The following is a 26,006-nucleotide window of genomic DNA, read 5'->3' on the forward strand; positions in this document are numbered from 1 at the left end:
CATCAGTGGCGCTGTACAGTAGTCGCAGAGCGCAGAGGAGCTGCAGTCTGTAAACAGCACAGCGCTCCCGGGGAACCGGCGGGGATTCGCTTGTTTAAAGAGGGATTTGAGGAGAGGGAAATGAATCATCAAAGAGGACCCGGCCCCTCGTTAAAGTGCCGCTGAAGTTCTGTTCAAACAGGTTTCACCCGCTCGTCAAAAACAAACGGCGCCGGGCCACTTGCTTGCGGGGCTGCTCGGATGAGGAACTATAAAAGAATTGGTTAACTCGTCTTCTGCCAGTGGGAAAATTGATCTCCGAAGCGGCGCCATCTTTAAAACTCAAATGACCCTGCACCGTCTCTCGCCTGAGAAAAAAGGGGAGTGCCATTGTCAAACCTCCCTCTCAGCCGTGCTAGACCCATTTGGTAAACAGCCTGTGTCCTACAGTAGTAATCAGAGGCTATTTTTGAGGGATTTGCCGGCTGGCCAGGAGGCCTCCGCTGGAGTGATCTCTAATTGCCAGAAGCGGAGGCCTAGACTGCCTGGCACTCTTTTGAAGCCATCGGCAGCAGCTTCCAGCCGGAGGAGCCAGCAGGGGGAGGCTTCCCGTTGAGGTGCTCCTTTCTCTCTTTTTTTTTCCTACTTCCGTCCTCTCTTTCTTCGCTCTGCTTTCCTCGGGCTTCGTAGCATTTCTTCGCCAACAGTGTTTGTTCCCCCCGTTTTTTACGCTCCCCCTCCTCTCCCACTCAGCCAACGAGCCGGCAATCACTTTCCAGACAGACATCCTCTGCTCAGTCGGCCATGTTCAATCCCTAGCACCGGTGGCTGATGAGGCATTGTGGTGACGTCAAGCACCGGCGAGTTTTTCTTCTTTTTTTCTTTCTTTTTTTTTTTTTGTTCAGGGGAGCAACGGTTAACCTGTGGAGGCGCAGCTCCGCTTCCCAGGTTACAGGACTCATACTGGCAGTCTTTGTAGAAAATAATGAATGTAATATGCCAAAGAGATGAAAGATAATGAGGCCAATTATTTTTGTCTTCTCACCCAGTGAGGCGAATTTATGTCAAATAGTTGGTGTGTAATGACACCTGATACCACTTGAGCCTTTGTTGCTCTCTGAGCTTGTGTATACTGGGGCAGAAACTTTAGCTCCGCAAGGCGCAGTTCTGAAATTTGTTACAAACACAAAAAAAACCACGATAATAATACGATAATGGTGGAAAGTTGGACTCTGTGGCACATTTATTGGCTTGGGCTTGGATTCGCTGCATTGCTTACGCTTTCACCTGTGAAATAAACAAAGACACAAGAAGAAAAGAAAAAAGAACAGGCACCACCATCATCCACACACACACACACACAGACAAAAACAGCTTCACAGAGACACAACCAGTTTTTCGGTTGTTTGGAAGGCAGCTCGCTCAGTGTGACATTGACTCCTCAGTGCCAATTCCACACTGGGAGCTGCACTTGCTAGCTTTGCTGCCAATCCAGGTAAAGAGATTACAGACACACACAATGCAGCCTTCTGTTCGTCTGCCAAGAAGAAAACCAACCCTTTAAGCTCACGGGGGGAAAAAAAAGAAAGAAGCTATACACAAATTCACACAGACTTGGCCCCGTGCTTGGGCAAAAAAAAAAAAAGAAAAAAGAAGATATCCCCTTTTCCAGGAACACGTCTTCGAATACAGGCCTCGCTCATTGGGCTCTTAGAAACAAAGCCGCAAAAAACAATTTGGTTTTGGTCGCACTCCTTCAACACTATTGCACGTTACTATTACTTGCATCATTCAAATAAAGAAGGAATTTGGCTCGCGATCAGTCACACAGTCATTACAAAGCTTCACTAATGGGTGCTGTCTGGGTACAAACTATGTAAAACAATATGAAAGAAAGTTACCCTCGGATTTCATCATTGTTCCTAATGGTGTAATTAAGACAAGGTAAAGAGAACGTTTGTGTCACAGGAAACACATAAAAGGTGTCACCTTTTTGAAGGCACAGTGATTAACCCAAAAACTTGATGAAAACTGCGGGGGTCCCACTAATTCAAAGTAGGAAATCAAACAATCACCAACTGTGGCATTCAGTTTTGACCCAATTAATCAGCTGCCTACGATCGGAAGAGTTTTGGCTTCGGCGCTCATTTGCATTGTATACACTGACCTTTTTAGGGATAGGTGCGGATTACGCTCGAGAATGATCCAATCTGGAGGAGAGTATGTGCACAAGGCGAGTTATGTGGACGGCGGTGACGGGGCGAGCGGTAATGTGCTGTGGAACCTGGGCCTAAACATGCGTGCGAGCAGCAGGACCAGGAATCCATCATCTAGTGTGCCTTTAACTTGCACGTTAAACCCCTGATGCATCCGGCGGATAACTACAGCCTCCGCACCCCCTCTGAGAGTAGCCGCTCGGCTCACTTACGCGACACTCTCGACGGCTCCACCAATACAAAAATCACACTTCAGATCATAAATCAAGTGTCAGCCCCGAAGGACCGGGGTAGGCAACCAAAACGAAAAGAAGGATTTTGTCTCGGGGCTTTTCCGGAGGCTTCCTTATCCCGACTGTGGAGCCCGTACTGTCATCCGGGGGGGTGGCACGCGAAGCTCCGTTGATGGGACCGACGACAGGAACGCGCCAAGAGTGACTGCCATGCTCAAGGCCTCATTTCCCGCCCGTGTTTTGGAGCAGGCGCAGTGGTCTGGACCTCCTGCGCTGTGGCAGGAACCAAAACTTTAAAAGAACAATAGCACAAGTTCCTGTTTGTCTCTTTTCTGTCACAAAATAAGTGTCAGGGGAGAGAAAAGGCAAGGTTGATGGGAGGTGGCGCTGTGGGGAGGAGGACGGACACTGCAGTGGACCATGGGACAATAGGCGCCCTCTGGCATCAACCTCTGGACAGACCAGGCTGCGCACCAAAGACACTGAACTCACCCACAATGAACCGCTGCTGTGGGAAGGGAGGCTTTAGAGAGTTCAATTTCCAACACAATTGGCCGTATTCAACTCCTTTAAATGCCAAGGAGATGGTGTGCAGCCTTTGTGAGGAGCTTTGCTTATAGCCAGTGTCCTCTAGCAGGAGAGACAGACCGACGGAGGGACCGACAGAGAGACGGCGGACAGAAATAGTGTGAATGAAAAGGAAGAAAGAATAAGACTGAATGGCCGAGCGAGATGGAGAGTGAAAAAAAAAAAATGAAGAAAGAAAAGCAGAGAGCTAAAAGGAGAAGGACGTCTCCTCTGGCTGTCGCTTTCTCCCGCCTCGCAGGGACCTTCTGAAGGACAATGCTGCTACTGGTGGAGTGTGACGTTTGTCCTCTATCCAATTCAGCACAGAAAAACACGCTTACAATCAAGTGTCGATCATGCATCTCATACACAATCAAGTCTTCCAGAGGAAATACAATGCATTATAGTAATATACAATGCAGCCGCTGTGTAAAAAGCTAAAAGAAGCTTAATGGGATAAAAAAAGGCAGCGGAGATAACATTCAAATGAGGAGATGTGAAGCCAGCGTGTGCCACAGGAAGCCTAACAAGAGATCACATTTAACTGCTGTGATTCTACCGCAGACACCCGGCGATGGCATTTGTTTTCTTCCTTCTCCGTTTGTCTCAGCAAAAAAAAAGCCACTTAAAGCTCAATTTGGTTTTTCAGAAAAGACTTGCAAGCAGGTTTGTGAATTCTAAACTATTGCGATGTAATATTGCTATGACAAACGATGCATGATACCTCTTCCGATACCATGGAAAATAGGGGAAAGAAAATAAGGTAGCGTGTCAAAATTGGCCTTTTTTTTCTATTAAAACAACATGGTCACTGGTGTGTTATCTGAGTCCAGAGTAGTTAGACTGTCTTCCACTGTCAAGCCTGGCTGGAGACAACGCTGTCACATGCAGCCTCGGGTTGAAAATCTGATCGTAGATTGGTTTAGTTTTTATAGCTTCTGCGCTTTCAATGCTAATGAATGGGGATCGTGTCAAAGTATCAATATTTTAAATAACCTTAAAAAGGATTATAGGGTCAATTTGGTTGCAATTCAAATGCATATGGATGTTATTAGAAAAATGCTGTGCTTTGCAAGCTATCAGAGCAGGAGTGCGCAATAGATCGATGGCGATCGACCAGTGGATCACCAAAGCAGCGCCAGCAGATCGCCTGCCATTGGAAAAACCATGCATGCACGGACAACTTGGTGGGACTAATTAGCGATCCTTGCTTACTAACGGACACATTTGAGTTGATTCAAAAGCAACCCTGGCTGACTCCAATCAGTTCAAGTCATCTAAGTAAGGTAATGACCGCATGTGTATGGAAGGTTTGTGACAGTCCCCCGTGCAAGCCGAATAAATGTGGGAACCCCTGTATTAGAGATACAAAGTCTACTATTTTCTTGACTTGCAATCATGGAATAGGCCTCGGTTTTCTTTCTCAAAGAATGGCATTGTGTAAAATCTGGATTGTTTTTAAAGAACAAGTGATTTCTATCTATTGCAGTGCTGCAGAAAAACCCAGAATTATTTTTTCATGGTTGTATTAGAAAGATAAAAATGAACACAGGTGGGAAATTGATTTGGAGGGCCAGCGTGCCAGATACCCATTAGCTTGGCTGTAGGCAGAGGTAAAGTAGGCCCAGGCACTGGTTTCACCGATTATGAATTCAATGTCCTTTCCTTTGTGGTTTCTGGGCAGCTGAGCCATTAATATTACACTTTCACACCAATGGCTCTGATCAATTATTTAATTTTTCTTATGGCTCAGTAAAACCCAATGCAACTCATCTCAAAGACCTGTCGTGATTTTTATTTTTTGAGAAACAGAAGCAAAATCTCCACCAGAACAAAATATCAAAATGCTAGTGGGAAGAAACAGCAGGAAGCGCCTGTCCCTGCATCCCGCCTCAGTGTCATACTCAATATAAATACGTCCGCTATTATCAGGAAAATTGCCAAGGAGGCTGTTTCTCCATCATTGTCTTCATTTGAAGGACATTTTGCCGCCCAAAGGCGAACGACTAACACACTCCCTGAGCGCAGCGCCCACCCCCCTTTTCACAGAGGGCCGGCAGTGCAGCAGAGAGAGAGAGAGAAAAAGGGAGATAGACAGAGAGGGAGAGAGAAAAAGAGAAAAACCGACCCAAAGCAGACCTCAGACTGGGTTCTGCCACTACGGATCAAAATCCTCTTAAAGCCAGAGATCACTTCCACTACAGTTCACATGTTCCACACTTAGAAACTGTTTACCAGACGCAAAGAGTTTGTCTGCACAGCGGACACACACACACACACACAAACACACACACACAGACACACTACAGTAAAGAAAGGGGGTTTGAAAAATAAAACATAAATATAAATCTATGTCTCGAGCCGACTGCACTGAAACATTTACAAGTCGCTGGCTGCAAACGGATGTGTGTGTTGGGGGGGGGGGGGAGGGGCACAGCGCTGTGCCCGGTTCGCTGAGACATTGCGGTGACGGCTCTGCCTACAAGCCAGCTGACTGCTGTGACAAAACAGAGAGGAGTCTCGCCTCCTTTCTCTCGTGGAAAATACCTGTCAGTGCCTGTCGACTGCTCGCGCACGCACACAGCCGGGGACAGTCTGTCTCCTAAAAGTTCCTCTAACGTACCGGCGTGAGGACGCGCGCGCAGGCACGCGCGCGGCTCAGGGTAAGTGACAGCCCCGCGTGGGGCCGGGCTCAAATGCACACGGCTGCATTGTCGCGGGGGCGCAGGGGGGGGAGGTGGAGGGGAGGCGGGGGTCTGTCTTTGGAAAGTCCTCTGCATGAGAGACAAACGTCCCCCTCATCTCAGATAAGGAGCCGATGAGAGACGCCGATAAAGTCAGTGCTTTTCCCGGGCCTTATCTGATGCCGTTATCCGACTGAACAGCACCCACCATCGCACAATCTTTACACCCTTTAAGCACCTCTCTGAAGCACTCACACCAGCATCGCACACACAAACACACACACACACACACACACACGCTCAAACATTCTAAACACCGCACCAGTTTATTGATTACTTTGACATGCTCCCATTGTTGAGCAGATGGTACACCTAATATCATGTAAGATTGGAACTGTTCTGTGTTATCTCATGGGGAAAGGACATAAAATGACTATTTTCTCACCTTTCACAAAATTGCTGCCCCAAAAAATAGAACCCCCCCGCCGCACCCCCCCAGAAAAAAGGAGTAAAGAGAGTGGACACTTTGCACTTACCTCTATGTCTGTTAGTTGTCTTATCAAACATAAGCATGGCATCGTCAACCTGGAAGACATAAGAGAAGCACTGACATTAGCTCGATATTTTTTAGCTCGGGCCTTTTGCCTTTTGCCTCCCCATTGAGTCACGTCTCATTTTTCCTACTGTAATTATTCTTAGACTCTAAACTCCCGCTGCCTTACACTTATTTCTTTCTGAGCACCTCTCTCCTACATAATCACTCTGCGTTTCGCAGGGTTTTTGTCGGGCTACCGGTTCCTTTTTCCTGTCCGTAGCACGTAATGTTGATGAATTTTAGCAATCTCCGTGGCTTTCAATCACAGTCTGGATTAGATGTGGCAAAGGAGCGAGGAGAAAAAGTGGAGAGAAAAAATTAACCATGATGACAAGAGGCGAAAAAGAAGCAGGAGGACTGCGCGGACAATATGTTTATTCTGATGAACACCAACGTCCGGTCCAAGGAGAGTGACAGACACATTACGCTAAGCGAGCTGGAGACAAATGGGATCCCCTCCTCATCTCGCAGCGGCGGCACGGCAGCATCCACCATAATATCATCCCTCATCATGTCCAATGAAACCACACGCAGACAGACCGCAGCTTTTTTGTTTCTTCACACATCCGAGAAAAAAAAATACTCTGATTGATATTATATCAATAAATTAAATATATTGCACATATTGTATATATATATATATATACACAAATGCTTTCAAAAAACAAAGCAAAAACCAGATTAAAGCATACCCATTTTGCCTGTGATTTGGTTTTGGAAGCACAAAAACAACAACAAGAAAAACAAAGGGAGGGACAGCAGCAGACAGAAAGAAAGCGGGAACAGTCTGCGCCATTCACTCTCCGGTTATGGTCTCCGAGTAAGTGTAACGGTGCACCGGAGAGGGGGGGGGGGGGGGGGGGGGGGTGGGTGCACACAAGCATGCCTCTGTGCTTTTCACGGAAGGGTGACAAAGCTTCGGAGATGGGAAGAGACAAGAATAGGGGTCTCACTCAAGCCGAACTGTCTGATTGGATAAAGAGAAGTGCCTGGCAGCTAGGCAGACTAGCGCTGGCACACACACACCGTTCGTGCCACCCTCTTGCCGCACAATTGGCACACAGTACGCTGGCACACTTCGTGGGGCTCCTGTTACTCACTGCACGGCTCACAGGCACTTTATTTTCACCTCCCCGAAATCGCTTCCAAAATTAGCTGGAAATAGCCAACGGATGTTGTTTGAAGTGACCCATATGAGAGGTACATTTATATTTATATATTTACATATAGTAGCTAATTATTAGGCGGACAGGTTATTGTTAGTCCTTGCAAGAGAACACAGAGGGAGCCAAAGCCTGCAGGTGGACAGATGATCAAATCCTACACCACAGGAACGTCTTCCGCGTGACATTTGGCAGAAACGCTTCACAAAATCATTCGACCTAAGGCGTCACTCAAAAAGTGACAGTGAGAAGCGTTTTTTTTTTTTGTATTACCATTGAATTACTGAAAGAAAGTTGCTAAAAACTGTGGCTAGCCGGCAACAAGTCAGTTTGTCAACGTCAAAAGGTATTTGATACAGTTTTAATGCGTAACTTTAGCGTACTACTCTGAAGGAGCGTGTGTGACGCTGTGCCTCGCACCTCTCTTCAAACAACCATTTCCTCTGTTGACACGACACAAAAGACACGTGGCAAAAATATAAGGGGGTCTGGTGTCTATCTGATGGCTGGATGGTGGGAAAGCTGCAAAAGCAGTGTACGAATATACAGCTGCAAAGCAATATCACCTGCAGCAACAATTTTATTCATAATGTCACACAAGCTAACCTTTTGTTTCACTCCAGGCGATCTAATGAAAATTGCATTAAAGTGATTGGACGGGGGATAACTGGAACTTGGGAGTGCAGAGGGGTTGCGGCTGTGCTCCGCAATTGGTACATCAAATTCCTCGGCGGATTATTACGTTATTACGCCGTCCTGGAATGAAATGCGAGAAAACGGTTGGTTTTGCTGAGGAAATCTGCTCCCAAAACCACAAACTGTTTTTAATGTCTCCACATCTGACAGCGTGGAAGCTCCCGCTGCAGAGCAGAAGATGGAATGGCGTGTTTACCAACTATGGAAGAACGTTTAATTTGACAAGTGTGGCTGACAGCCTATGATCATTTACATGGGAGACGGAAATTTATTGCCTTTGACTTCTGTCATCCACTATAAGTAATACTGGAACGGCAAGCAGAGGGATGCGTCAGTAGAGGTGCAGAATTTGGTTCTCTTTAAGACTCGACCAAATAGAGGCGCTCGGAACTGTTGTTCCAACAATTGAGTGGCGACGATTTTGTGGAGTCGACGCTGTGATTTGGTGGCGAGTTCAAAAATGTAAAATGACTCCCATGAATAAAAGAAAGATCTACAATTCTGTACCGCGATGCCCAAAGTTTGTTTTGTTATGCAGCTGACTGCAATCACTTAATTTGGGTGTTGCCGTCGAGGCAAACGAGTGAACTCTAGTGTGAACGCATCATCAGCCATCAGCCCGCTAAATGAGCCTTTCTTGCAACATGACATTCAAATATCTGCGCTGGGATATTGATAGCATTGCATACTGTAAAGCCATTTACTGCCTGAGAGCAGAAACACTGCTACTTTGTCAAATGAAGGGAGGCCTATTGAAGGAAGCATATTACATGAATGTCTGAACCGTGTTGTTACGACGTTATCGGGAAGCGGACCATCCTGTCAGAGAGACCCATACAACAGAGAACATAGATTCTCAGTGAAGCACTGATGGGCACTCTAACAACCAATGCACACATCATGTGAGAGTCACACTCCAGCAGGTCAGTCTCTCTCTCTCTCTCTCTCTCTCCGCCACTTGCAGAGTCTATAGAACCATCTCCCGTGCTTCAGGGCTTTTCAATGTAGTTATTCAAGCAGAACACAACTGTGTGCCTCCATCTGATAGAAGGTTAAGGACCTCTTCACTGCTCACAAAAAAACCCGCCACACAGAGGTGAGGCCAGGCTCACCTCAGGGAAGAAATCTTTCTGTGTCCTCCTCCTCCTCCTCCTCCTTTTCTCTCTTCCTTTTCTCCTGGCTCGGTGAAAAGAAAGGTTCAAAGGATAATGGCTGTCTTATCACTATGTAAAAGGGGAATGGGAACTCCGGCGGAGTGCCTGGCCTTTTGTGACAATGAAGAAAAGAGCAAAAGTCCATTTCACTGTGGTATATGCACTGGAACGGTCCATGACCACTTAAAAAAAGGAGGTGGGGGGCTGGGGGGCGGTGGATTGCTAGGAGACAGTTGAGGGGTGAAAGGAGGCCAGGCAGCTCTTTAACTAAACCTGAAGCAAACACATCTGAACCAAATAACCCCCTCTTTAAAAAGGGCTGACAGGAGTATATTAGCTATCTGAACTGTTGGCTCACCAGCAATTCTCTTTTATTCAAAATTCAGAAGCTGCAGATTCCATACTAGTGCCCTTTAGCCCTTTTGATCCTGTTCTGTAAATGCCAGTTTGATTTTGAGGGATTAAATAACATTGTGTTTTATAGTAGTAGTAGTAGTTGCAGAAGCAACAGCAAAACCAGCAATAAAAGTGGTAGGGCCAGTACCAATTTAAACTTTCCAGCACTGGCAGGGAGTAAATGCTGCAGGAAGGTGGATTTTCACGTGTGTATTTGGGGGATCTAGGGTCTGAAACGGAATCTAATATTGATAGTCTACAATTTCCTGAACATTTTTCGTATTTCAATTTTCTATGTGGTGTACAACATGAATTCCTTTGAAAGTAATGCAGCTTGTAGGGGCATATGTCAGATGACTACCAGACAAACCCTTTGACTCTGCATTAACCATTATAACCCTTATAATGTTATGCTTGTGAAGATTCGGGAGGAATCTGATCCCACCTGGGGCACATGTGAGCTTTCCAAAGCACTGTAATGCTGATAGATTATAGCAAAAAAGGTCAAGTTAGGAGCAACGTGAGGCTGAAACTCTAGATCAGGCTGGGAAGGGAGAAAATGACTTTACCTTTTCCTGTCATACAGCATGAGATCTAACTCCATACCAGACGCAACCTCTTTGTCTGTATCAATTCTTATGTGTGAACCACATCAGAAAAACACGCAATAGCGGCAAAAAAAAGAAAAAAGAAAAGAAAGGGCTGCTGAAAGATGAATTATGTATCAAAGGACAAAAGCATCAATAAAGGCTAATGTGCTCTGTTTTTGGACAGGAAAACAGCAGAGGTGCCAGGTGACAGGGAGAGATTTAAGAGCTATGGAAATGAATTATGACAGCGATTTAGAAAGGTGTCAAATGCACATTTACATTCTGCTCACAGCTGAAGGCTAGCACGGGAGCATTCCCGCAATTTGGGGGTGACACTGATATAGATCATATCTGATGCCAAAGGAGACGGGAGTCACAGATTGTGACCTGGGTCTGCTCGTTGAGGCTTTGGGCTGTGCTTCTGTGCCGGCACCCGCCGGGCCTTGTGCAGGTTGTAATGGGTGCACAGAGGTTTCTTTGTTGCCTTCATCCATTTCACTCGCTGTGAAACCTTTTTTGCAAGTGGGGAAATTGCACTGTGTGCTTGAGGTTTATGAGGCGACCTGGGTGTCAGCATTGGTGAAAAGGATAACTGGCATTTGTGCTTACACTGCCAAAACCAAGGCAAGGTATGTGCTACTTTCATGGGTTCAACAGGTGATGCTCAAAAGAGCAGATTGTTTTTGACAGGATTCTAAAAAAAATTGTTCTCTAAAATGTGGTCGGTTTAACTAAAAACAAATAGGTTATAATGACCAACTAGCTTCATGTTACTATTTACCTTCGGCCAATACTAATTTTGGCTGAACAAAGCTTGAACGCATTAATATTTAACCCAACGAAGCCTTTGTTCTCCTCCTGATGTTTTAAACAAATTGCTTGTTGAAAATGTGACATCATCCAAGATCAGCAACTAGAAATACCTAAATGATGTCCCGATTGCGTATTTTACTGAATATTGCAAATGACGCTTGTCAGAAAAACTTAAATTAAACCGTATAATTAATCCGCCGTTCACTTGTGTGCCAAACTGTGAGTGAAAATACATTTGGATCATTAATCGAAAGTGCTCTATCCGATACTAATGTGAATCAATTCATATTATCAGTCAAGAATCCAGCGACATTTCAGAACATGTAACTTTATGTTTATGTTATGTACTTTTTTTTATTTACTAAAAAAGGTTCACAAGGAGCATCACAACTATTAATCAATTTGTTGTTAAATTCTAAATCATCAATCACCTAAGTTATGCCGATTTATTGTGATATTCAATTCCCCAATTTATTGGAACTTCATCATGACGGTAGTTCAACAGCTCTGTTATTATTTAAAAACATGCACCATGTGCTTTGCAAGTTAGCTTTCACATTTTTCTGTACTATAGATTGTAAATGTGTTGATGGACAGTAATTCATTCATGCAATTCTTCGACATTTGCACATATTATTATTAACAGCCAGTTTAGTTAAAGCTGTTGTATTGCATGCCTACATTTAATTCAATCTCAAGACAGAATCCACTTGTAAAGATTTCTTCTTTGGCTCATGTTACATATATTTGCAAAATAACTCGTGGAATCTCACATCAGACACATTTATTAAAAGCATTCAGAAAAAGGACCTCTGGCTCTGCATAACAATAAAACAAATACTCAATATCACAAGGGGCATCAGAGAAACCCGATTTCCCACTAGAACAGCCCAAACCCCAGGAGTCACAATGAATACAGAACCACTTTGAACCACGTCTATCCAGATACACTCCTAGGTACAATAACATATTGGGTAGAGAGAGAAACAGCTGTTTCACTGGAGTACCCAGATTTAAGCCCCCTTGTTGGCAAGCATCCATTGTCCTTAAGTGTCTCTGAGCAAGAGACTGAATCACTGCTTTCTTAAGGGCAGCAGTCAGGGGCTGAACCTCTACCACAGGGGGGGTTGGCTAAAAGACATCAGACTGGGATCAATGAAGTATTGCATTATGATCATTACCATCATCATTACCATTATGAGAAATCTAGGTCATGGACGTTCAAGGAGAAACCTCGGCTGGCACTGGCCCTTCATCAACACTCCCTTTGCAGCGTGGAGCATCTAATATTCCATCACAATGGCGCCAATTAACAGAGAAATGATAGCGGCCCAGGGACAATGGACAAATTTGTGACAACCCTTTCAATTGTTCTTTTGTAGAGGAAATCTATATTATTGCCCGGGAACGTTGAGCTGCAGTGTGCTGCATCCACGCTTGAGCGCTTTTTAAGTGGCAGCGTAACAAGGAGCAGAGGGCAACATTTTAGCTGCCTATAAGCTCTTGCAATTACACGAGAAAGGGGGAGGTGGGGGGGGCAACAGGCAGCCTGTTCTTAAGGGCGAGCCTAGATGGACAACTGAGCCAGCTCAGTTTAGTCTGAAACGCAACCTTTTCCTTTCCCAGAAGGAATAATGGGTGAGTGGCAACCCTGGGCGAGAAGAAGTGAGAAGGACATCACACTCATCACACATGCACACACACATATTCATCACACACACACACACTCATCACACGCACAGACACACACATATTCATCACACACGCACACACACACACACACACACACACACACACTAGATAGAAAAAGCACATTCATGTAGGAGGAAGATCTCTCATCTGCGTGGCTTGTTATTTTTCTGAAGGTGAATTGGTTTCATGATGTTTCATGTAATTTCTTCAAGCTAAACTGGACTCTCTCCTGGTCATGTTTCTAATACTGTTGACAAGTTGCACGTTGACTTAGAGGCATTGCAAAATGCCTCTATTATATATTTTGGGAACACAACAGAGACCTTCTAATTATCAATGGGCCATCGGATGTTTGAGGATTGACGTAGCTGCCACATGGTCTTCTACATTTTACACTGTGAACGATGCACTCACACAAAAGGAATGGGATTAAAACGCTCATCTATTTTTTAGTAGCTCATTACCGAAAAACAAGAGCGACAGAGAAGTGCGTTTTTTCAGCAGTCTTCTGACAGAAATATGTGCGTGTGTAATTATTAATGATATACACCATGGGCTGAATGTCAACACTTATTCCACTAACTTTGCTTCATGTTGACATTAACAAAACGGCTTGAGAGGAACACTTGAGGTAGACAATTCCTCAAATCTGTCAGGATTACATATTTATGAGCTCCCCTGCTCAGCATCCAAGGAGGTCGCTATGGCGATACAAACTGATGTACATTGTAACGATGAACTTTGTGTGTCAAGGAATACCTCAGAGCATTGCCTTAAACAGTTAGTACAGACCCAAACACGGCGCTTTGTGCAGCTCTGCGATCGGCAAATACACAATTGAAAAGGCGGTCACGCTGAGGCCACTCCAATCAATGTGCTGTTACAAAGAAATGTAATGAAAGGATGATGGAGGGATGCCTTCGGGGACGCTGCTATGTTGTTAGGGCGGACAAGTACACTGTTGTGGCAGGGCGACATTTGATTAGCGGATCTCAAGCCCTGCCCAAGCCAGTCAAAAATCCTGTTTTGAAAATCCTTTTATTCTAAACGATCCATATTTCTGACAAATGCTGTGGTGTGTCAAATGTGCATTTTACAAATGTAACACCATCATCCGGAGAGTGTTGTTCACCTGATTGTTTGCCGACTGTGACATTACAATTAAGGGAACTTCCATCCTCCAAATCAGCCATCTCCGTTGCATCATTTGAACACAAGAAACTTTCAAATCGCACAACCACCATCTCAAGGCGTCTTTGTAACCGGGCCAAACCGTGATATACGGCCAGCTTAAAACGGACCCTTTTTACACAGCACAGGAACCCATTTATAAGGATCTTCTTTCCTATGTGGTTGGGACTTCAGGACGTCGCGCGGGTCTGCCGTTGCGTTTGGCCAGACCGCCACGGAGGCGTGTATACACGGTGGAGCTCAGAATGCTGGAGGAAGTAGGCCTCGTCCATCAATCCGCCTGTCTTCCTCTTCCAAGCTACAGGGAAGTACCCATTATGGAGTCATTTTATTAATAGGGCCCCTTTCCTCTCCGCCACACTCCTGCAGAGTGCCTCCTTATTCTGTCAGAATGGAGTATGCCTGCAAGCCACCTCCATGAAACTGCAGCGCCAGGGCCCTCCCTCTTTCTCCCCTGTGAAAGCTCCGGCTGGGAAATATTGTGCTTTCAAGCTAAAATAGTATTTGGAGAGGTGAGCAATCACTAAGCCCTAGAGCAAACAGTTTAACAGTGAGGACTTATTTAAAATGATGTCTTTCCTTCTGGTAAGCCAACCAGATTGCTCTTTTAGTACACAAAGACACACACATCCACAGACGTCTTACATCATCCTCCCCATCTTCCCTCCTCCTTGCTAACGTAAATATAGCTGCAAGCAGCAATGACTGGAGGGCAGAACAGGGTCAGAGGATCCTTGGTGGTTGGGGAGACGGGGCGAACACATCATGCAGAGGGGAAAGGGAGCGTCTGGGAAGAGGCTTGGTGGAAAAGGGCAACTGAGTTGAAGTTGCAGAGGACAAAGAGGATCACGCTGGAAATACGTTATGCGGTAATTAATATAGAATCATGACTGATGACAGCGTTGTTTTAAAGTCACCAATTTGTCATGACCGCTCATCCAAAATAAGCCGTGGCACAACCAGAACCTTCTAAACTGCTGCAGTGACTAAACGTACTCACACTCATAGACTCTTCTAGTCTCTGGTGAGGCTTCCCTGGTTTTCATTGCTCGGCAACCATTTATAAACGGGCTAATAAACTACTAATTACCAACGCAACTAATTAACTATGCTAAAAGGATTTACTATAAAGATCATTTTAACATGTGTCATTACTGTTTCTATTATTGCTATAAGCACATTCCTTATTTTTTGAAGACAGAGTCTTAAACACAAACTGTTATTCAACTTTATAAGGGCAATAACAAGGGGAAATTGGTTGTATGTGTTTGATGGTTCGGCTAATAATGCTGCAGTTACCGAGGCTGTGTAGCCAGGAGAGGGAAAAAACGAAACCTATTTGGATCCAATCAGCTTATTAATGAGATTGGAAGCCTTTGTGGGGCATATTAAAACACACATATGCAGCGGTTTAACTAGGATTATTTTCCTTTCGAGTCTGGAAATGAACTTAGTCCAAAAGAGAGAGCACGCCATTCTCTGTGATAGCTGAAGTGTCTTTGCTTGGCCTTGAATTTGGGAGGCCGATTTTAAGCTGACTTTTTGTCGATGAGAGCATTCATGAATGCAAAGAGCTACTGCTGCTCCTTTGAGACCGCCTGAGCTTTAACTAAACGACACAGCTGGTTATGCCTCGGAATAACCATCTCAAAAGTTAAATGAAATAAAAGACTTTCTTACTCATGGACCAGCGGAGGTGCTCAATGACGGCGTGCGCTCATGTTCACAGGTCCAATGAACATAAATCTCTCCCCGGAGACAAGCTGTGTATTATGTACTTTGATATCAATAGGTGAACAAGAGGGATAAAATGAGCTGCTAGCTTGAGCTGAATGGCATTCATTTCATTCACAATGGCCACTGTCCCTAATACCTGCAGTGTTTCCCTTAGATTAGGCTTAAGCTTTTTTTTTAAAGGCCATTTCAATAATTTGACATTCCTCCCCCCAGAGTGAGCACCGATAAAAACTTTTTTTCTCTCCTCCTCCTCCTTTTCATGCAAAACACTTTCATCTGTCATTTTGTGATAGCCCGTCTCTCTTTGTCAGCATAAATACGGAAGCCCCTATTTGAATATGGTTACACATCCCTCTATTTATTAAAGCTTGGATTAACATGACAGGAAGTTTTGTCTGGGGGCTCTTTAAGATGGCTCAGAGAGGCAATCTGGTGACAGTAATAGGATCCAGCTAATATACTTGACTGATGCTCCTTTCCCAGTGTTATAAAGCAGAACAATGGGAGTGGGTTTCTTGGAGCGAATACATTGTTTTTTTGTAATGGTGTGTCTGCGTGGGTGTGCGTGCGCATGTGCGCGTGTGTCTGGGCGGAGGGGGGTGCGCTAATCAGCCAGAATACCATCACTTAGCAAATATAGGGGCTGAAGGAATAAAAATACTAAAGGTCACAGAGCAATTCCATCAGGACAACTATGCTACAATTAAGTGAATAGACAAAGGCTCTGACATTAGTGAGAGCTATAATAATGTTTTACTCCAGTGTCTGTGACTTTGTAGAGGTTCGTTAAAGGTTGACATTAAAAAATAAACACCATTTGTATTACTTCTCTTCTTACGCCAGTGAAGTCCTTTTTCCATTTTTTGCTCAGAAGGAAGTTGTTCAGAGATTACCAGTCCCATGGAGTATGAGCATTTGACATTTTAGTATTGATATTTTTACCATTTGGCTTGTTTGTGTGAATAAGGACCTGATTGTAAAATTAAGGACGCACTGATTGCAGCTGTCCTCAACTATTTTCCAAATATTTGAGAAAGCCTGAGCTGCTGATTCTGATTGTCTTTCTCAGATCTGTAATTGAAAGCATGGCTCCATTATGTCATGGAGCCATGAGTGGTCTCAACTATCCTGAAGTCAGTGTAAAGCAACATCAAAAACGTATCTCTTTATATTGTAAATGTCAACAACAATAAGATATCAATTAGTAATTCTATCTGAAAAAATGCCAGGACTAACAAAAATTTAAAAAATAGTGATTATATATTACTGATGAGAGCTAACAGGCCACAATACCAACAAAAGGGGTTATTATACTAGTACTGCACAGCGAGGTGAGAGCATCAGGGCATTTCAGGCTGCTAATCGTGCATCTATGCATATCTTGTTGATGTGGATTGGTTATTGTCATTTATGTCTTTATGGTTTTTCTGTGGCAGATTCACAACAGACCTCGGTGTGATCCATGATTCCTTTCTTTGCCGGATGTTTTTCCCGTGCTTGGATCCATTGGTGTCAATATCAGTATGCTGGGAGGGACTTGCGTAGAGACATTTCCATATGTCAGAGATGGACTGTGTGTGTACTCAAGAGTGTGTGTGCGTGTGCGTGTAACTTGGGGTTAGCAGATCAAACACACATCTGTTTGTGGGACGGTGGGGAATCTGTGCTTCTCCCCCAAACCTCTCAATACTAATTAACGATCCACTGATAGTGGCCAAATGCCAACTGTCATTAGCACGCAGCACCACACAAACTCTAACACAGATGCGGTCACACACAGCACCAACGCAAGGCATCAATCATACATGGACACAATGTTCTCTGTTTCCACTCTGTACAAATAATCATGGCGTACAAATACAACTACAATGAATCAAATCATATGAATTTGCCAATCAGATCTCCACTGAGAGTTTTCAGTGTATGGCTTTGAACAGTTGCTCAAAGACGTGCATGCCGCCCTTAGTTCAGAAAGCATCAGACATCCCAGAATTTGTTTGCCAAGGAATTCCGCTCGTCCGCGAATATTAAGATGGAAAAGGTTACGGGATCCCACGCGGGTGTCTCTGCTGCGGTTTTCTCCCCGCCGTCATCCGTCACTCTCTGCCTCGGCGACGGGGTCAGACGGAGAGAGCAAAGTGGTGAGAGGTACGACGACACTGGGAGCAGATGAGGCTCCGCGGCCACCTTCCCCCGCCCCCAGTACGACACCCATCACGTCTACACGGACGGACGCCAGTCGGTCCGGGAGGCCAGAAGCCACGGGACCACCAGGAGAAGATCGAAAGCGCAGTCGGCCTATCGGCAATCAAACCGAGCCGTCAATAAGGTCCACTTAAATGTAAAAAAAAAGGAACATCCGAGGGTTTCATCGAGCACATACCTTCTGGTAATAGGATTAGCTTTGCACGATTCAACAGGGTGATATTTCCCTGCCTCGTTATAATGTAGTATAATGGTATGTAATAGGGCTGCATGGACCGAAAACTCTTCCCTCAAAACCAGAGCCCTCGCCTCTCCCCCCCAGCGCCGCCTGCCTGCCTGCCGCCATCTCGTGACAGCATCTCTCCATCTCTCACAGCCCTCTGATCTCTGTGTCAACAGGCGACACCGGCGGCTCACACTAACTCAGCACGCATCCTCCCATCTGCAAGGCCCACCCCCCGAAAAAAAAAGAAAGAAGAAAAAACGTCTGCAAATGCATTTAGCAGAGACTTTAGGCACGATTAATTGCGCGACAGGCAAACACTGTAAGTGCTGATGTCTCTACACCTGACAAGGTACCACTTTAACGGTGCCATCCCCGGCAATAAAGACAGCCGGCAAGCCCTTCGGCGGATATTCTCCAGGAGGCGGGGAACACATGAGCAGCAGGTAGGGGATCAAAGCCGCTGTTGACAGACTCCGGGAAACGCAAAGATTTATTCAACTCGTCAAGAATTTTTGCAATGTTTTCTCCGCGGCCTCGTATCTGTGTGTGTGTGCCTCTACTGATGGGGGGGTTATTAGTTGTCAGCGGGCCAGGTGGGTGGCTCCGCGCTTGTCCAGCTCGTGTCCAAACTCATACGGAGGCTGTGATGACAGGATCCCGAGCCCTCCGTGGTTACACAGCAGAATTCAAATGCCAATCCCCCTGCCCAGCGCCATCTCCCCTCTCCCTGTCGCTCTCTCTCTCTCTCGTTTGTCATCCCCCCCCCCCCCCCCCCCCCCCGCTCCCCCCTCACCCCTCACCGCTCTCTCTTCCCTCCCCTCTCCCCCAGTGTTTGTCAGGGTTGGTGATTAGCTGTCACCCTCTGCAGAAGCAGATAACACCCCATATAGCCTGTTTCCCCTCTGGGAGCGTGCACAGGCGGTAAAACGGGGAAAACACACAAACAAATACACACAAGGGCGTGCACATGTATGCAAACGAAAGCCACTTAAAAAAAACACGGCTGTCAAATGCTAAATGGTAGACTCGGGCGCTTTTTTTTTTTGGCATGCATTTACCCGGACTTTGGTTTTCGTCCGTTCTGGTTTTGATGGATCTCACATTCATCAACTGAAATGCCTTAATTTTCAACAGATTGGCTGCCAGTGATTTGTAGCATCTCGCCATGTCGTGCGTTAACTGAATTTGAGACAACGTGACTCGGCATTCCTCTGTCGACTGGCACACATACCATTTTGGACTTTATTCACTCTTTTAGCCACTATGTTGACCACTCGCTCAATTCCACCGTGTTGCAACCTCTACCTTTATTGACAGATGCAAACAGAGGGACAGGTCCAAACCCTGCCGCAACCAATCAATAACTAAAGTCCTGTTTTCCAACAAAACCTGGAGTTCCTTTACACGTTTTACCGGTTCCAATAGAGAAACGGTTCTAATAACCATCCCTAGTGGTTAACCAGTGACTAATTATGTGTGCCAAAATTTCAAAAGTGTTAGTGTCAGGCAGCAAATTCTCAAAGATAAAATGCCCCTCAGCCTATACCCACTTCATTACTGCCTGCTCTTTGCAGTGCACTCTGATCTACTTGTGTCAGAGTGTACTTTGACTAAAAGCTAAAAGGCAAGTGGCTGATTAGCAGCTCCCGTGAATCCTTCCAATTCCAGCTAGCTGTGCGACTACTTTCACAACTCCAAATCCAGAGACGCAAACAAACCATGTGGCGTTCGTAAATTGCATTTGGCCGTTATATGATTGAATCAGGATGGTCTATGTCTGCATTTTTCAGAACAAACAGACCCAATTTAGGAATCATCAAAATAGAACGCGTAACCAGGGCACACAAGTAGTGACACAAAACATTTACGTACATGTGGTATTACAAACAAACGGATTGAGCTTGATGACTAAGGTTTTCTATTTTTGAACCAAATGTGCAGAGCCAGACAGAAGTCCTCCTGTGCTTTATTCCGGGTTGTTTGTCGCCCTTTGCGTCTTAGCGACATGTGCTGCATGCTTGGTTTGACAAGGTGGGCAGGGATACAATGAGGGCTCTTTTTTGTCTTGTTGTGTAGTCCTCGATGTAAAGAAGTGGTTGCATCAAATTATAACGCAGCCCATTTCTCATGGCGCAGTTATTCTGACAAGAGTAAAAAAATACATGTCAAAAACACACAAATTAAAATGGTGTCACATGCCAGTAATTTATCATTTATATTTATAACATTGACAGTTTGTATGCTCTGTCAACAATTGTCTGCAATCTCAATCCATCTCTTTAATAATGGTGAAAATTCCAAATTCTGCAAACTTCTGGACAGCAATTATTCCCGAGCATAAAATCCATATGAGCAAGACATACATTTCCAAACTTTCCCCAGTATCTATTGCATATCAGAGAGTGAGCTCACCGCCACAATTTGAAGACTGCATGTCTCACACCCACACGTAAACATTTAAGTAATTATATATTTAAACATTATTAAAAGAGCATTATTACTCAATTTCATAGTAAAATGGTCTTTGCAAAATCCAAAGAAAAGGAGTATTAAAGGAAATCCATATTAAGAAATATCAATGGACCAATTTGCTCACAGGGCCGTTGGGAAGGGCAAAGAAGACGTAGGCTTTTTCAATAAACCTGTAAGCAAGCTCACACTCAGTGGCTACAAAAAGCTGCCAATGTCTAGAAGGAGCCAGCTCAGATCTGCAATGACTTTCTAAGGACTGATGTGGGCCCGAGGTGCCTCGAGAGTTTGAAAACATTTCAAAGGAGCTGCGGAGCTTCAAGCGGGTGCATGCTCCACTGGCAGCCGATCCAATGAAAAACCTCCCTATGACACCTCGACTGAAGCCAGCAGCATGCCTTGACCGTTTCACCGGAAACACGCTACTAACCAGCACATGAACAAAAGTCCCCCCGGAGTAGTAAAATGAAGTGGTAGTATTATAATTGAACACAAGGGCGTAGAATGCATGGCGGATACGGCCGTCCAGTTTACAGCACAGCTTACCGCTCCCATCCGATAAAACAACTTAACTTCAGATGAACGTGGCATCTTGTCCTGGTCTCATCTCGGCTGTCACAAAACAAAGACGGATTGAAACGCAGCAGATAAACATACGCCAAGACTTTATCTGCTGCCCCTAAGCAGCTTTTCTTCGAAGGGATGCTCAAACAATGTCGGCTGATCATAACATTTCGAGAGTCAACGTGTCCTCTTGAAAACGCCAAGAACAAGAGGAGATTTCTTGGAAGACAACCCGCCCCCCACTCCCCCCCGGTATGGGGGCACAATAGAGATGTAAGGTAACCGAGGTGCTGAGGGCTGAAGTCGAGAGAGAGAGAGAGAGAGAGAGAGAGAGAGAGCAAACAGAGCACGATAAAGACAGCAAAAACAAACAGAGACAGTCGTATGGGATCGTGCCCCTGCCTCTGTGTACATATGGGGAAACATGCCGGAGCAGAGGAAGGACCAACACATTGAGATAAGTCCCTGTCCCTTTTAAGGCTGATTTGGCGGCTCCGGCCTTGTGTCTGTTGGCAGCCGGCAACGTATGCCGCCAATCATCTGCCAATCGCAAATTTTTCGGCATGCCTTTAAAAAAAAAAAGTTGTTGTTTGGTCTTTATTTCATTTAAAACCATTTTGGTGCATTTGCAGAGGTGCGCATTTCACAGGAACATTTTACAAGTAGGACTGAGGCATGGCTGGCTGCTTTTACAGGCAGGTATTTATCTTAGTTTTGGCAGTGCTAATCAAACTCAACCCTAAAACACATTTAACATTATTAAAGCATTTAAAATGTACAACATAGGTGTTGAAACATTGAATGATGAAACCCTGCCCTTGTAGTTTGGCGCTGCTGCTTCTCAGCATCTACGGGAAGTGATGCATTCGCTGTCCCATATTAAGAAACTACGTCAATAAAATTGCTTAACAGTCAGCAGGCTATATTTATAGTAGATGCACGGTATGGCAGAAGCAGCTCCACAGGAGTTTCTCCACCAGTCTGTTAGAGTGAAACAACACGTATTTACAGTGCCAGTTCTTTTCTTTTTTTTCTCCCTACTTTTGGTGCGATTGCAATCTCATGTGTTCCTAAACCTTTGATGGTGCCCTAACTGCTAGGTGAATCCTTCTTGCGATCCACCAGCTGCCTTTATAATTATTCATTTATTTGACAATACTATATACAAGTAGATATAATCTGTCACACAAGCACCAATGGATGTAAATGAGGGGCCACTTATTGCCCGATGCGCTGATCACATGCCATCGACCCTCCACTCAAAGCAAAGATAACTTAGGAACCGCGACTGCAGGGATAGGAACCTGCAACTGTAACCAGGCAGAAAAATAATCCACGTAATCCGGATCGAAGACCAAAAAGGCTTTTATAGATCGCCGGCATAGATTTACTCTACGTCTCTATTTATAGTTGGCTTAGGTTTAATTCAACTCAATTAAATCAATTGTGAGTGCAGGAGTTTCGAAGGCAAAGCGATCCTTCATCTTTGATGCCAAAATAAATAGACATAGAAAAAGAAAAAAAAACTGCTCCTACTCTGCTTCTTCTCCATAAACACCATTAGGCCACTCAATATAGTTCCAGCCATGCCAGCACTGTTTTAATTACATCAGTCGGCATCTAACAAACATCTCTTGATGTCTCGATGTTCTGGCTTCACTGCTGCTTTAACAAATCTGCTCATTTTGTCGTAGGTGCCTGCTGCGTGTGTAACAGACACAACGGACCCACTTTCCATCGATAAATTAGAACGGTTGTAGCGTTAGCTATTTAGAAAAAAATGAATAAAAAAGAAGTTCCTCTATCTTTAACAGGCGAGGGGAAGGTGGGATAATAATAATAATAAAAAAAATCCCTGATACAGAAACACACCTTGAGGTGAATCTGTTATCTACACTGCACACAGCTGCTTTAATGTGAGACAATCAGCTCCACAATCAGCCCAATCCAAACAGCTATGAGCGATTGTCCTTGAGTGACTGGCTGCGGCTGCCACAGAAACCTCTCCCTCATCATGAGCGTATCAGGCGGCTGCTTACATGGACCCATATTCAACAGATACATATTTCATGAGCTATGGTAAACACGTTGCTCTCACCAATGCACCAATCTAGCATTGAATAATACATTCATAGCAGATCAGCTAATGAATTGAGAGCTCGCCCGAGTGAAAAGAAGAAAGCAAATAACCAATACTCAAAGTAGAAATAGAATTAATGAGCGGTTGTGAATGCTCAAACGCTCGCTTGTGGACGCTGTCCACAAAAAAAAAAAAAAAAAAAAAAAGAGGAAAAAGCGAGAGCGTTTTCTGTCCGCTGCCTAACCTTTGTCTCTGGTCAAAGTTCTGCATTAATGAATGCTGGAGAGGTTTCATGGTCTCTTCTATGATTGTTGGTATTCACAGATGTGTAAATGACGCCGCGCTGCGAGCAGAGCTTTGATCTGCTATTCCGCGAGCCGGCTTCCGCAACAAAAGGCGAGGAAATCCCGAGCTCAGACAAGCCTTTTGTAATCCAGCAGAACCTCTCGCCGTGTCTGATCCTCCCCCCGTCTGCCGGCCGGCTGCCCACACGCAGATGTGCTCCATCAGCGGGACCACATAGACCACAACTGGAACCCCATCCTCCCCCCCCCCCTCAGCCCCTGAACATGCAGTGCAACATACCACCTGTAAACTTTGAAGTTTATCTGTTAAAGAAGCGCATGGCACTGAAATAACCACATATGCCACAATCTCTTTCAATCCGACTTAAAGGTCGATAGTCAATAGTAAACAAGTCACTACAACAACAAACAATAGGAAGAAAGCATCAAGGGGCCGATGTTGTGTTTATGCTGCCGTGGGAAGGAAGTGTATTTCAGACGCAGAGAGAAGGATTTCAGGGCGTGAACAGTTCCCCCGGTCTGCGTCCGGTTGGGACCCTGTGGAGGTGCAGCAGCGCGAACACCTCCAATCGCGCACGTCTTGGGGGGGGGTTACAGACGTACACAGCAGCACGTCTTGGGGCAGGTTTGGAGAAGAGATCTGGAGCTGTGGTCAGCGAAGGAGACGGACGGCCGAAACTCCGAAAGGTGTGGGGTCGAAATGAATTAAGAGAGTGGGAGGAAAATTCCCCTGCTGTGACCCAGTGACTGCAGGTCAATTTTCCAGCTGCCATCAAAAATTCAGATTGTGAAATAAGCTACATGGCAGAGAGAGGAGGGCGGTGGGAGGGGGGACGAGAGGCCACATTTTCACTGTGTCTCTCCTCAGCTCGCCTCACTCTATACTTCACACTGCACCGCGACGGCTCACTCCGTCACTCCAGTTTGAGAGGACCATCCCCGGTGGGCTGGCGGGACGGGGGGGGCTCGGCAATCATTCACTGGTCACTAAGCATATAGTAGTATTTAGACAGCTTTAGCATAATGCCACAGCTTAATGCGCGTCGGCTAATTTGCCAACAGGCTTGATGTGAACAATCTCTCTGCACGTTCTGCTTGGGCGCACGGCCTGATGGGATGGCACGCCATTAGCCCAGTCAGACTGCGGGGCCCCGCTGTTAACATTACAGAGTGTGGCGAGGCGCATCGAGAGAGAAGGAGGGCTTCATCATCTCGAACCGGATTTGCGCGCGGCCGTGGTCAACGCCGTGGTCAGCGGCGTGATTACACAGATACAGAGCAATGCGTGTCAGCAACAACAAAATAAATGAATAGATGCCCCGCAATTAGAGCTATGGGGTATTGGTATTTTCATAACAACCCTATTATATATTCACATTCTCTATCAGGGTTGGTAATCACTTGTCTCAAACAGTTTAATTACAGCTTGGCAGTGACTACTTAACATGATTAGATGTTATACCTTATTGTTGCGTGTGGCATATTACATCAATTATATTAAGAGTTATTATTTTCAGGAGGGTGCAGTGCTTGCATGTGATACAGGATGCAGTGAGGGGCTGAGTGACAGGGACTTCTCAACGACTTAATTTTACAAATAAAGTAATCAATATAAGCTACTGCACATCACGTCCCACCACACAGTGAGCTGTAGGGTCTTTTGCATAATTGCAATAAAAAAAGTGTATTGGCCTGACTGAATGAATTCAGTCTTGGTAATTGCAGCATAAACAATGTAGTTGACTGTCACAGCTCCTGTGCCACTACGCTGTCAACAATCCAGATATTTTTCCTGTGTCTACTACCATCTCATGCAGATCCACAGCCTGCCGTGTAATGAGTATAATTACATGGTGTGCATGTGTTACCTGTGGGGCAACACACACATACACACATATGTGGAAGACAACGTGTACTTTTCATCCCTATGACCTGTCACTCAAAATCAGTCTTGATGGAAAAGACGCCCGTCGTCTCCGTGCCTTTTGGCCTCCACTCGCCACGGGCACCCCCCCCCCCACTATGAAATAAAAACCCCAAAATACAGACTCCAAACCCAAACCTGCATCATTTCTGGTCGGCACCTTAATCCCCGTTGATGCTGCTGTCCATCAATAGGACCACCCCTGGTCGCTGCCCTCCCCTCAACACCACCCTTCAATCGACATTAACTCTGCAGCTGCCCGCCAAGCTCCTCCCGCATTTCTCGATCTGTCTCACTCGCCCCAGTTCCTCTTCCTCCTCCTCCTCCTCCTCCTCCTCCCTAGCAGGAGAACCGCGGCGTGCTTCCAGGCGAAGTCAACGTCTGTGTCTGTGGTGTCCCTTGTGCTGCCCGTATCCAGCACGCAGCACGCCGCTCCCCTTCCTCCCCGCTGTGTCTCGCACACATCGAAGGCATATCGGAGTTGTAAATAGAGTGCAGCTTAAATGACAACAGCCTTTGCTTTGCCA

General features: G+C 45.4%; 1 protein-coding gene across 11 annotated transcripts in view; it reads right to left on the reverse strand.

Annotated features, from left to right (window-relative positions):
- msi2b (musashi RNA-binding protein 2b) overlaps positions 1–26,006 on the reverse strand; it is a 207,239-nt gene that overhangs the window by 86,312 nt on the left and 94,921 nt on the right. For all 11 annotated transcript variants that reach the window (XM_037467036.2, XM_037467034.2, XM_037467037.2 and 8 more), the window contains exon 7: positions 6,216–6,264. In XM_037467036.2, the coding sequence (XP_037322933.1) occupies positions 6,216–6,264 (49 nt within the window). The remainder of the gene's footprint in view (positions 1–6,215; positions 6,265–26,006) is intronic.

Source organism: Pungitius pungitius, chromosome 16 (genome assembly GCF_949316345.1).
Source record: "Pungitius pungitius chromosome 16, fPunPun2.1, whole genome shotgun sequence".
Classification (NCBI taxonomy): Eukaryota; Metazoa; Chordata; class Actinopteri; order Perciformes; family Gasterosteidae; genus Pungitius; species Pungitius pungitius.